This window comes from Vombatus ursinus, unplaced genomic scaffold (genome assembly GCF_900497805.2).
Source record: "Vombatus ursinus unplaced genomic scaffold, bare-nosed wombat genome assembly UNPS02014174.1, whole genome shotgun sequence".
NCBI classification, from domain to species: domain Eukaryota; kingdom Metazoa; phylum Chordata; class Mammalia; order Diprotodontia; family Vombatidae; genus Vombatus; species Vombatus ursinus.
In genome coordinates this window covers 241,934-255,486 of record NW_020953952.1, presented here as the reverse complement: position 1 = coordinate 255,486, position 13,553 = coordinate 241,934, and the positions used below count along the sequence as shown (strand labels likewise).

Genomic DNA, 13,553 nt, shown 5'->3' with positions numbered 1-13,553 from the left:
TTAGTATCATCCTCATCTCCTCACTAATTACTCATTACTAATTACTTCTAGTCAATAATCTGCCAAATAAAATTATTGCTACCTGCACAATATTTTTCATATTTAGCACCTTCCCTCCATACGTAAACCACTCTAATACAAGAATTGACATTTTTCACCAGAACTACTACAACAGTCCCCTAACTGGTCATCCTGCTTTATGTCTCTCAATACCTACTCCCTCAGATCCATCCTCCATATTGTTGACAAAGTGATTGTGCTAAATGTCAGGTCTGATCATGTCAATACCTTACTCAATAAATATCAATGCCTCCCTATTACTTCTAGGATCACATATAAAATCTACTGTATGGAATTTAAAGCACTTCACAACATGGCCCTGTTTCTTTCCAGTCCCTTAGCACCTTGATCCCCAATAATCTAAAGTCTAGCCACATTGGCTTACTTTGTGCTCCTCATATGTGATGCTTTGTCTTCCTCCTTTGTGGTTTTGCACCCTTTGTCACCCATATCTCCAATACTTTCCCTCCTAACTTCCAGGTGTTAAGAAAAAAAAAAACTCTTTTAAGACTCAGCTCAAATACTCCTTCCTGCTTGACCTTTCTCAGTCCCTTTAGCCACCAGTGTCTTTTCTTCTAAGGCTACTTTGCATCTGTTCTGTATTTATTCTGCATAGATGGATTTTTATATTTGCTTTCCCTCCCATTAGGAATATAAGCAATTTTGATCAAAGACTAGGCTTTTGTTTGTTTGTTTTTGTTTTTGTTTTTCTCTATAGCTCCAGCACCTAGGACATCATCTGGCATGTAATAAGTAATTGATAAATGCTTATTGATTAATTGATCAATTAAGTGATTAATCCATTGAATGATTGATTAACATTAAGCCACTTATTTTGCCTCATTGTTCAGTATATTCAGTATGCCAGGGCAGAAAGGATACTGGCTCCTGATTCACAGAATTTGACATCATATCTCTTCCTTAAAGCTTACTGGTAATAAGCTGTATGACCACAAAAATAAAGTCATTCCCATTTTCTGGGCCTTAGTTTTGTCATCTATGAAATGAGAAAGTTAGAAATAAAGAAATCCTTTAAAAAGATTTTAAAAATCAAACGAGAGAGGTTGAGGAAAACTAAAAAATAAGTAAGAACAATCCAGGAAAAAATTAGAAAATCATGAAAAAAATCTGCCAATTAGAAAGGGAAATTTAGCATCTTAAGGAAGAAAGGCAGAAAACAACTCCTTGAAAATCAGAATTGCATAAGAGGAAGCCAGTGAACTTATGTGTGATCAAGAAACAATAAAAGAAAATATAAAGAATAAAAATAGAAGAGAATGTGAAATATCTCCGAAGAAAAACAAGTGATATGGAAAACAGATATAAAAAAGAGAAAAATATTGGGGTAGACTTGAGTATGATATGATTTTAAAAAGTAAAACTGTTTAGGAAGAGCTAAAAAGAGTAATCATCTTATAATAATGATGTGTGAGAGGAACAACTGAGACAGAGGAGTTAGCTGGGGGAGGAGGGCTGGTAGTCCTCAAGGAAGCCTACTTTCATCAGGAATGGACTCAAGATGGAACAATACATGTATGTGTAGAAAACTATAAAAATCTAAATTCAGAAAGAAATAAAAGAATAATATAATAGGAGGGGAGACGATAAAGGAGGAATCCTTAGATGAGAAAGTGAGGGAATAGGTTAAAGGCAGGGTATAGAAGGATGTTTAGATTAATGGGAATGGGAGAATAAGAAGGGATGCTAAGGGGGGGGTTGGTTAGTTAATGGGATAATGGGATAGCAAGGTAGTGGGTAAAAGTAAAGTAGAGGAGTCAGGAGGGATAGGAAATAAAAGATATGTACAAACATGGAATAAAGACCAGGAGTAGAATTTGTTAGAGAAAAAGGGCCTGGGGTGGTAATGATGATCTCAAAGTCAAGGGTAACATAGATTTAAACAAAATAGAAAAGTAGGGAAACTGCACTGTGTCAGCCATATTTATCAATGATGTTTTGGAGTATTTAAAACAGCTAGACAGTATAAGATGGGAATATTGTTGTGGTGTAGGAAAAGCTGAGTTGTTAGACTTGGAAAAATATGGAAAGACTTGGACTTATGGAGGAAGAAGTTATCCACCCTCAGAGAAAGAGAGAATAAATAAGATTAGTAAGGTCTTACCTAGATGCATATGAATGTATATATCTATATATGAATATCAATATCTAAGTAGATGTGTATGTAAGAAGTGTATGTATGTATGAGTATATGTGTGTATGTATGTCCATGTATGCATATGTGTATGTGTTATATGCATACATGTGGATATGTATATATGTATTTGTATGTGTATATACATACACATATGTTATATATACACATATTTTATGCATTCATATACATGTATACACATATATGCATATACATATATATTTATTTAGTTGTTACCTTGCGAGGGGGAGGAAGAAAGAGGAAGAAAGAACAAAGTAAGAAGTGCATAGCAGAGAACAAAAGAAAACTTACAAGGAAGCAAAGAAAAGATGGACAAATTTCAATACAAGGTGTAGTATTTATTATATAGGCTTTCTTGAAATGGAAATTTGTCTCTTTATATTTTGAATCCTTTCTCATGTTCGGGCTATGCACATGGCAATGATTTCTTTTTTCTTATTTTGTATCATTTTAGTATTTAAATTTGTTTCCTTTTCTTATTTTGTATGTAAGTTTAAATTTTTTTAAAAAATTGCAAAAAAGAAAGAAAGAAATAAAGAGACTTTGAGGACCTTTCGTGCTCTTCAAACGTAATCCTATTATCTATTAAATGAGAAAACTTGAGTACATAATCTCCAAGCTCTTGCATAATACTGACATTCTATATTATACCCTAAAGCTCATTCTAATTCAGACACTATATATTCTATACATCGTTCTAATATTCTGTGTTCTATATTCTAAGGTCTCTTCAAGGTCTGATATTTTAGGATGATCAGGTTCCTCCAACATGAAAAGATGAGGAAAGACTAGATAGTATCTAGATAGGCATTTATATATTGCTTTACTTTTTACAGAGCACTTTACATACATCATCTCATTTGGACCTCATAGTAATCCTGTGAGGTAAGTGCTACTATAATACCCTCCTTACAGATGAGGACCCTGAGGGACATAGAGGTTAAGTGATGATCCCAGAGTCACACAAATGATAAGCATCTGAAAAAGAATGTCAACTCATGTCTTCTTGGCCCCTAGTATAGCTCTCTCCTCTGAGTCATCATTCTGCCCCCTGGGGTCATTCCAGATCTAAATCATATGAACTAATACAGTCTATATCTCTCTTTGACGCTTCTTGGGTTCCATCAGGTTGCCACCACTATGTCTGTGGAAAAGGGGAATCAGACCACCTTGACTGAATTCATCTTACTTGGCTTCTCAGCTGACCCCCAGATGCAACTGGTCTTCTTTGGAGCTTTTTTGGCTCTTTATTTGGTAACATTAGCAGGCAACATGACTCTAGTTATCTTAATCAGGATTGACTCCCGTTTGCATACCCCGATGTATTTTTTCATTGGGAGTCTGTCATTCTTAGATTTCTGGTATACATCTGTGTACACCCCCAAAATCCTGGCCACCTGTATTTCAGAGGACAAGCGTATATCCTTAGCAGGCTGTGGTGCCCAATTTTTCTTTTCTGCTGCTGTGGCCTACACTGAGTGTTACCTCCTTGCTGCTATGGCCTATGACCGTTATGCAGCAGTCTGCAACCCCCTTCTCTATTCAGCTGCAATGTCCAGGTCTCTCTGTGTTGGGCTGGTGGCTGGGTCCTACATAGGTGGGTTCCTGAATGCCATAGTCCACACTGCTAACACATTTCACCTGAAATTTTGTGGGAAAAATATCATTGACCACTTCTTCTGTGATGTATCACCCCTGGTGAAGATGTCCTGCACTGACACACAGGTCTATGAGAAGGTGCTCCTGGGAGTGGTGGGTTTCACAGTATTGTCTAGCATACTAGCCATCCTGATGTCCTACTTCAACATCCTCCTGGCCATCCTTCGGATCCGCTCAGCCTCAGGGAGGTGGAAGGCTTTCTCCACCTGTGCCTCCCACATGATATCTGTCATGCTATTCTATGGGTCCATCCTTTTCATGTACTCAAGACCCAGCTCCACCTATTCCCTGGAGAAGGACAAGTTGGCTGCCCTGTTCTACACAGTGGTGAATCCCTTCCTCAATCCCATGATCTATAGCTTCAGGAACAAGGATGTGAAGGAGGCCTTCAGGAAAGCAATACAGAAAATCAATGTAGGAAGTTGACTTTGATTCATAGCCAAGATATTTTTATTACCCCATAAAAATTGGGGTTAAATAAATCATGTGTTTTATCAGTGTATTCTTGTTGAAATTAATTCAAATATAATAGTTCATTATATTGATTTAGATAATGGTTGCAAAAGTCAATGAGGCAGCAAAGTTTCAAGTGAACAATCATTTGCTAGAAGACAAGGGAACAGAGCTCTACTCTGTACATTACCATCAGCTCCCTGGATAATCTAGGGCAAGGAACAGAACTTCATTAGCCTCAGTTTCTTTATCTATGAAATGGGGTGTTGAAATAAATTCTGATGTCCAGATGTGTTCCAAAACTTAATAATCTAATTCAATTCAATTCAAAAAGTATTTGTTAAAGTAGTTATAAAGTTTAGATATAAAATGTTTCTGAAACTCATCTTTTTGATGTTTTCTTCTTTTATACATATTGAAAAATGTATGAGCACCCTGAACTCCATACTAGCCAAGACAGTAGTGTGGTATGGCAGATTGTGCCAGCTATTCACATGAAGAAAGATCTTTCTGGGCACACTAACCTCACAAGTAACTTAACCTCTGAGTGCTCTTGGAAGCTCTGTAAGTTCATAAATTTAAAAAAGTGTTCTGCAATGGTAGAGCAAAGTTCTTAGTTTAAAAAGACCAAGATCTCCCACTGTATCCCAGGCATCTCCAGTTGTCCTGATCTATATCTTCCCACTCGACTCAGATGGGTCTGGAGGAGAAAGTGAAGCTGGTGACCTTGCATATGCCTCCCTCACATAAATCCAATTCACTCGCAAGTCATGGCATCACCTCCCTGATGCCATGGTCTTCTTCAAGAATGAACAAGAAGAAATATCGTCAAGAAGGAGTTCCCTAAAATAATGAAATTTAAGTTCCAATCCTTATTGTTACCACATGAAATTAAAATGTACATTGATCTTGCTGGGGAAATATTAGCTCACACAGATTTTCAAATTGTTTTAAAATCAAAATAAAAGTTAGACCAATAACTACTTGTTTCAATAGGAATTTGTATTAGGAAGTTTTCATAGATTCTAACTGTAAATCATTCTTATCATGGTCAGAGAAGACACATGAACAGAAGGGAAATTGAGAGGACTAAGGTTCACGAGAGAGAGAGAGAGAGAGAGAGAGAGAGAGAGAGAGAGAGAGAGAGATGGAGAGAGAAAGAGAATATTGAGAATATTAGGAACAGAGGTAGATGGTTCATTTTGAAATGGAAGTACCTTCAGGGAAGACAAAACTTGTGAAGGTAAAATGAATGTGACTTTATATTTTTTTTTCTATTGTAATGCGTGAATCCATGATAGAATCAGCTTTGTTTTAAGGTTGGAATTTCAAAGGCAACTGGGTAGCACATTAGAAAGAATGATGGATGTGGAGTCAGGACAGTCACTTCGCTTCTGTCTGCCTAAGTTGTCCCACTTACCAAATAGGGATAATGATAGCATCTGTGCCCCAGAATTATTTTGAGATTAAATGAAATATTTGCATTGTTGTTTTTAAGTCATTAATCATGTCCTACTCTTCATGACCAGGGATCATACTGTCCCTGGGGTTTTCTTAGCAAAACTATCATATTGGTTTACCAGTTTTTTCTCCAGTGAATTAAGGCAAAGAGAGGTTATGTGAATTGCCTAAGGTCACGCAGCTAGTCAGTGTCTCAGGCTGATTTTTAAGTCAGGTCTTCCTGACTCGAGGCCCAGTGCTCTACCCACTGATCAATCTAGCTGCTTTAATATTTGCATAGCTCTGTGTAAATCTTAAACTGCTATATAAATTGAATTGTTGTTATTGTTATTATTAATTTAAGTTTCCTATAGTTGAGCTTACCCTTAGTCTAGTTTTCTCTGTAAGGCATCATGATAAATTGCACCAATGATTTTAAAGGAAAAAGAAACAATTTCTTTGTCCTCCTTTATAAATTTAACGTCAGAGTAAACAAGTTACTTTTTTTGTCCACAATAACAGTATGGATTGGAATAAAATTTTAAAAATTGCGTACCTTAGTATATTAAAATATTCTATTGGCTGTATTGGATGTGTGGAAGGGACCTCTTAACGAACTCCCTATAGCTCTATTTCTTGGTTGGACCCCTCTTTAGAACCCTTTGTACAAAAAGAGTAGGTATGTGGTGGGAGGGAAAACTTTTTGAACTTCTTTATATCATCGTATGTCCCAATCCATGTAGGATTATGCAGTAACTACTCTAATAGTTGTAAGTCTTTGAATAAAGGTCTTTCTGGCATAATACTCCAATAGTGTTGTCGATTGTTATGTTTTTAATGACACTATAAAGGCATTATTTCTTGAGTTCTGTTGGACTGTTTTTCCTAGAGTGTGTTAAAATACTTCAAAAGGCAGGTAGAAAAAGAGAAGGGGAAAGGTAGGAGAGAAAGGTAAGGCAAAGAGAAAAAGAAGGAAGAAAAGAAGGAAGGAAGGAAGGAGAGAGGAAAGCAAACATGCAAATACCTTTTGAGTCCTTCTACCTGTCAGAGAGAATTAAAAAAATTTACAAAATTAAAGTCTAGTATAATTTAGAGACATAACTTTCAAGAATAAGGAGTGAGAGATGTCATTGTATTCTGTACTCATTACACCTCAAGGGGAGAATTGTGTTCAGTTCTGTTCACCCTAGGTTGATAAGGACATTGATAAGCAAGAAAACATCCAGTGGAAGACAAGAAGGAAAGAAGGAAGAAAGGAAGGAAGGAAGGAAGGGGGGAAGGAAGGAAGGAAGGAAGGAAGGAAGAAAGGAAGGAAGGAAGGAAGGAAGGAAGGAAGGAAGGAAGAAAGGAAGGAAGGAAGTTCTTAAGAGGATTGCTTGAAAGAGGTGGGGATGTTCAACCTAGAGAAAAGAATACTTGGGGTTGAGAAAGACATAAATTCTGTTTCAAAGTATTTGAAGGGTTGTCAAAGGACATTTAAAGAGAATTTGGGCATTCCTATATGGGTCCACAATGCAGATACATATGCAATAGTAAAACTGTAATCCATATTCCCTTATTTACAATCCCATTCCTTTATTTAATGGCTCTTAACATAGCATGAAGGTATTTGATGATCCTGATTATGGGGAAAATTATATTTCTGTTGCCTAGTTATGTCTTGAGTCTAATTAATGGTATTTTAAAGTTGCATGTCATGGACTAACAGATGCTCATAAGGGCACCAGTACTCAGAAAAGTAAGTAAAACAATTAGATCCTCTGAGTGTGCAATCTTAGGTCCATCAATCATCAGCAAGTAAGCAGATTAAACCTGTTAGGAGATGTAAATATAACACAGATAGGCCATGGGACTACTCTAAGAATTCAAACTCAGATTAGCAGGTTGGATCCCTGGATAAAGGTTAATTCTCCTTCCCATTGTGGTTCTAGGATAAATGCTAGAGGTTAGGGTATCTTTCTAGTACCATCATACATGATTCCCCCATCTGGTATTCTTTCCGTTATATCATTCCCCCAGTTATTTTCTTTTCAATTTCATCTAATAAGTACTTAGTGCCCCAATGCCAATTTGACTGAGTAACATTAATTAGCTTTTATGAAGTGATATTTAATGAGAAGATACATCAAAAACTAATGTACAAGAAAAGACCCTGCCTCACAACAGGGTTTTCTCTCTATATACCTCAATAGGGAGGTAGACACAATATTGGGTTACAAATTTAAAATAGTTGTAATAAAATATGACCCCCAAAAAGGTCATTTTTAACTATCTGGGCTCTTGTGAAGAGTAGGGTCAAACTTAGAGTAGTAACTACAAAACATTCCCTTCACCCCGTTCCCTTCTCAATATGGCATAGCTGATAAGGAAGTCATTCCATTGCTCACAGGTTATTGAGTGTCACCTGTCAGGCTAACTCATTGCTGGGATGGACTAAGCAGATACTCCTTGGGTATGTGCTCATTCCATGGGCTTGGCTGTTGTGACTACTAAAGACTGTGCTATGAACTCCCAGCACTGGATCGTTCCTAGATCATAAGGTTGTTCTATCACCAAATCTTCCTGGCCTAGGATCTGGAAAAAAAAAACACCAGAAAAAGAAAGGAAAAGTATGTTCAAACCACATGGCATTCAGGTTCCTTAACAGAAGATTCATGATTCTCCTTCCTCCTCACCCAAAAGCTATCATGGAGAGAAAGAGAGAGTTCATCAATCTGTTCCTTTTGTGTTCATACTCATTTCCAACTCAGTCAATTTAGACTTTCCATCTCCATGCAATAAGCCAAAAGGAGACATTCATAGAGTATCTCCTCATGCTTTCAATCAGGACAGAGATCCTCCATTGCCCATCACCAGAAGCAGGTTCACCAACTCTCCATTTAGATTGCCAATAGGCAGATCCTCTCAGTCATACTCAAAAGGCTTACCCTTCATTAGCCAGTTTCTCATTACATAATAATGACCGATCATGGACTCTTATTAATGTAGAAATGCAGGAAATACAAATGAATTATAGTTTTTTGTTAATGTTAATGATCAGGGCCCCAATTAATGTTCATCTCCACTCTAGAAACACCAGCCAATTCATGTGGTTCATGACTATGTTATTGTCAATATAATCACTTAGAATTGCTTAAAATTAGGAGACTTTGCCTGTTTCTTTGCTTTTTCCTCACTGAAAATTATAAAGTTCTCTTCTGGCATCTCAGTGTTTTAAAGATAACCCTGAGGTTTCTAAAGCACAAATTCCAACAAGTCTTACAAAGTTGGAAGGGTCCCTAATACCAATTTTTTAGAGCAGTGAATTATTCATCAACTCTCAAAGGTCATTACTTGAAAGGGAGTTGCGATCTGCATCACCAAAGGGTACTAACACTGCCAAAATCACCAAACCTTAAAAGTAGGAAGTCTTGAAGTAAGAAAACTTTAAAGTAAAACATACTTGTAAAAGTAGTTCTATAAGCATAGGTGGTTAAAGAATATTTCTACATTTCCTTAAAATGATGTTAATGTTGAAATTTATCCTTTCTGGAAATGATATTTGCCTAAAAATCAAATAGCTAAAACTCTATTAACTCCATTAATCCAAAAATCCAAAAAGATGATGTCATTTTCAATTTATTTTAATAGGAATCATTTCTCAGAATAATAATGGCTTCAAGTAGAAATCATACCAAAAATATACAAAGATTTACATAAAGGATCTACGATATTATCAGCATTAAGACCTTATAACACCATAGATGATCACAACCCATATATTACTTTAGTAAATGACCTGGAGAAGGAAATGGCAAACCACTCTAGTATCTTTGCGAAAAAAAAAAAATGGGATCACAAAGAATTGCATATGATTGAAACAACTCAACAACAACAACAAAAAGATAAGTCCTAGGGAGTTGTCTTTGACTGATCAATTGATTTTCCTAAAGCATGTTACTTCACCTCCTCAAAAAACTCCCATGGCTCTCTATTATTACCCAAATAAAAAAATAAAGTCCATTGTTTGGCATTTAAAGCCCTTCAAAATGGGGCTCTTCTCTGCCTTTCCATATTTTTTTTGTTACTCTTCTCCACATACTTTAAATTTCTGACACACTGGCCTTCTCTCTGTTCTTACACTCCATTTTTTTTTGTCTTTGGGTCTATGTGGTAGCTTTCCCTCATACTTGCAATAATTTCCTTCCTAGTTTCCCTGCTTCCCTTAAAGTTTTGGCTCAAATCCCACCATCCACAAAAAGACAGTCCCCCTGCTATTGTCCTCCCCACTGAGGTTACTTTCCTCATACAATGTATATAGATAGATAGATGGATAGATAGATAGATAGATAGATGGATAGATAGATAGATAGATATAGATATATAGAGATATATATACCTATTATTATACTTCTTATATCCTTATGTATATACCTATTCATTAAAATGTCTTCCCTACCATTAAAATGTAAGCTCCTTGAGGACAGGGACTACTTTTACCTTTCTTCATATCATCAGCACTTAGCACAGTACCTGGCACACATAGTAAGAGATTAATAAATGTTCATTGACAGAAGGACTGAATGACTGATTGAAATACACATAGACCATTTTCACACATTGCCAGAAAGAGGATTTGAGCACAGATCTCCCTCACTACAAACATAAAAGAAAAGTAACTATAACCAACACTGCCTCTACTATAAATTTAACAATCAAAAGCACTTGATTCTACAGGCACATTTTTCTTCAAATATTAATCCAACTTCATTTTGCTAGACCCAGGACTTTTTGACATAACCTAAAATGTCTCAATTCTTATCAGACTATTCTATACCTAGGAAAAAAAGCATATTCTAGATCACTTTTAATAGAAAATATTTGTCAGAACTCTTGAGTGTCAGATGACAGTCACATCAAATATGTGTATGAATTTGTTGAGGAAAAAACACAATGTTTTCCTCAAACTCAGGAAGTTGTCATTTTGCAGAATTTCTTCAGGGCTTCTTTCACATCCTTGTTCCTCAAGCTGTAGATCATGGGGTTCAACATGGGGAACACTACAGTGTAAAACGTGGAGACAATTTTGTCCCGCTCCAGGGCATAGCTGGAACTTGGGCGAGAATAAATGTAGAGAATAGAGCCATAGTACAAGGTAACTGAAATCAAGTGAGAGGAACAGGTAGAGAAGGCTTTGAGTCGGCCCTGGGTAGACCGAATCCTCAAGATGGCAGCAATGATGAAGAGGTAGGATGCCAGGATTAGTAAAGTAGGAGTGATGACATTGGAGGCCAAGAGGAAATAGAGCACTTCCTGGTAACTGTCCTTCACATTACATGCCAGCTTCACCAAGGGCGGTACATCACAGAAGAAGTCATCAATGATATTTTCCCCACAGAAGTTCAGAGTGAATGTATTGCTAGTTAGTATGACAGCATTAACAAAACCCCCAATGTAGGAAATGCCAACCAGACATGAACATAACCATCTAGACATGGCCTGTGCATAGAGCAGTGGATTAGAAATGGCTATGTAACGGTCATATGCCATGGCAGCCAACAGGTAACATTCACTATATGCTAGTCCAGCTGAGAAGAAGAACTGAGCCACGCATCCAGCAAAGGAGATGCTCTTGTCCTCAGAGACACAGGTCATCATAATTTTGGGGGTATAAACAGAGGAATACCAGAGATCCAGAAAAGACAGGTTACCAATGAAGAAATACATGGGGGTGTGCAGCCGGGAGTCTGTACAGATTAATACTATCAAAGTGATATTCCCCACCATTGTCATAGAGTATACAATGAGGAAAAGTGCAAAGAGGATCTGCTGCTTCATAGGATCCTGGGTGAACCCTAGCAGGATAAACTCAGTTACAGTATAATTGCTATTCTCCATGCCTTCAATGGGTTTCATCTGCCATGCAGAAGGGGTTCAGAAGCACCATGGCCCTTACCTACATAAAACAAATGAAAAATAAACATTGCGCTATTGGGTAAACTATACAATCAACAGGTAGCAACATTGCCTATCACCTAATGTTGTTGATCTCTGCCTGTCATTTGGGTAAACCTCATTTCCAGCAGAAATTTGGAATTTGGAATAGTTCTTATTTCATTGGAGATGGTCTTACTCAAAGTTTCTAAAGGGAGATCAAGTTCTGGTGACTCCTACAAGGCTGAAAAGACTTCAGATTCATCCCATGTTGCTCACTTTGACTGGTATCCAAGGACTAGCCTAGCTAACTACAAAGAGACTCATTACCTGCCAGTCTGAAGGGTAAAGGATATTTTAGCTATAGCCATCTTCAACAAATGTCAACCAAGTTACTAAAATTGTTCTATGAAATGGTGGCAAGATTGTCTACAGCAATGAAATATCCACAAAGTATGGAAGTGTTGGATAGAATATCATTTTAATTATACATAATTATACTATTAGAACATAAGACTATTCTTGCTTATGATTAATGGGATCCCATTAATCAGCTCTCTATTAACCTAGTGGATCAAGAAATGATGTAGCTATTGCTTCATCACTGAGTCCAACCCTTTCCTTTTTCAGATAAAGAGACTGAGGCCCAGGGACTAGAAGTGATTTGTCCAAGGTCATCTGACTCCAAATTCAGTTCTCATTCCACCAAGCACAATACCTCACATCTTTTGACCTCTTGTGTTAGCATGAAAATACATGTATTTTTGCAAACGTCAGGAATAACAAAATCTTGGAATCTGAGAGTTGGAAAGGTCTTCATAAAGCATTATCAGTGCAGCACAATACTGAAAAGAATTCTCACTGAAACAAATCTAAGAAGTGGTTATCTAGCCTTTGCTTGGTAACTTCCATTATCTAATAAAATGTTTTATTATTTTGAATCAGAGTGCACATTCTGCATGAGGCAAGTTCATCGAAGAACTCTTCTTTTGCATTCTATAATGCAGGCTTCTAGCTCATTCCTATTTCCCCACCCACTAATTGAAGATATTTCAAACTAATGAAATCTTACCCTATCATCATCATCATCATCATCATCATCATCATCATCATCAGGCATGTTGGTATAATGGTTGGAGTACTATGCTGGTGGGGCAGCTAGGTGTTGGAGTGGATAGAATACCAGGCCAAGAGTCAGGAAGATGAATCTTCCTGAGTTCAAATCTGTCCTTATACACTTACTGACAAGTCATTTAACCCTATTTGCCTCAGTTTCTTCATCTGTAAAATGAGTTGGAGAAGGAAATAGCAAGCCACTCCAATATATCTGTTAAGGAAACCCCGAATGGGGTCATGAAGGGTCAGACATAACTGAAATACAACTGAGTAACAATACTGTACTGGCAATTAATAAGACATGAGATCTTCCAAATCTGACACTAGTAATGTCCTCCTTAGGAAAGTCACATAACACACACACACATCTATATATATTATATATATATATATAGATGTGAGTGTGTGTGTGCGTGTGTGTGTATTTCACAACTCCCTGGAACGTATCTATTGTCCCACATAGCTTGAATGTTCCTGCTTGCTACTTCTCACTCAGGTTACATGACTTCTTTCAGTCCAAATCTCAGCTTCTGAAGGAAACCTTTCTTGGTCCCCCCATTCCCCACATTCTAGTGCCTTCTCCTCTCAGCTTACCTTCTATCCATTCTGTATAGTTCTTGTATTTAGCTAGTTATTTACATATTTTCCCCCACTAGAATCTGAGCACCTTGAGGATAGGATCTTTATTTCTTTTTGTAGCCCCAACACTTAGCACAGCAACTAAAGTGCTTCAACCCTA

At 37.0% G+C, this 13,553-nt stretch overlaps 2 protein-coding genes across 2 annotated transcripts in view; one reads left to right on the top strand and one right to left on the bottom strand.

The window, feature by feature from the left end:
* The window catches only part of LOC114041486 (olfactory receptor 9G4-like), a 6,798-nt gene extending 2,480 nt beyond the window's left edge, over positions 1-4,318 (top strand). The window contains exon 2 of the mRNA XM_027859946.1: positions 3,362-4,318. Within this exon, the coding sequence (XP_027715747.1) occupies positions 3,362-4,318 (957 nt within the window). The remainder of the gene's footprint in view (positions 1-3,361) is intronic.
* Positions 4,319-10,732: 6,414 nt separating this feature from the next.
* LOC114041509 (olfactory receptor 1013-like) lies at positions 10,733-11,662 on the bottom strand. The gene has a single exon (XM_027859969.1). It carries the CDS (start codon positions 11,660-11,662, stop codon positions 10,733-10,735), a length of 930 nt encoding a protein of 309 aa, XP_027715770.1.
* Positions 11,663-13,553: the final 1,891 nt, after the last annotated feature.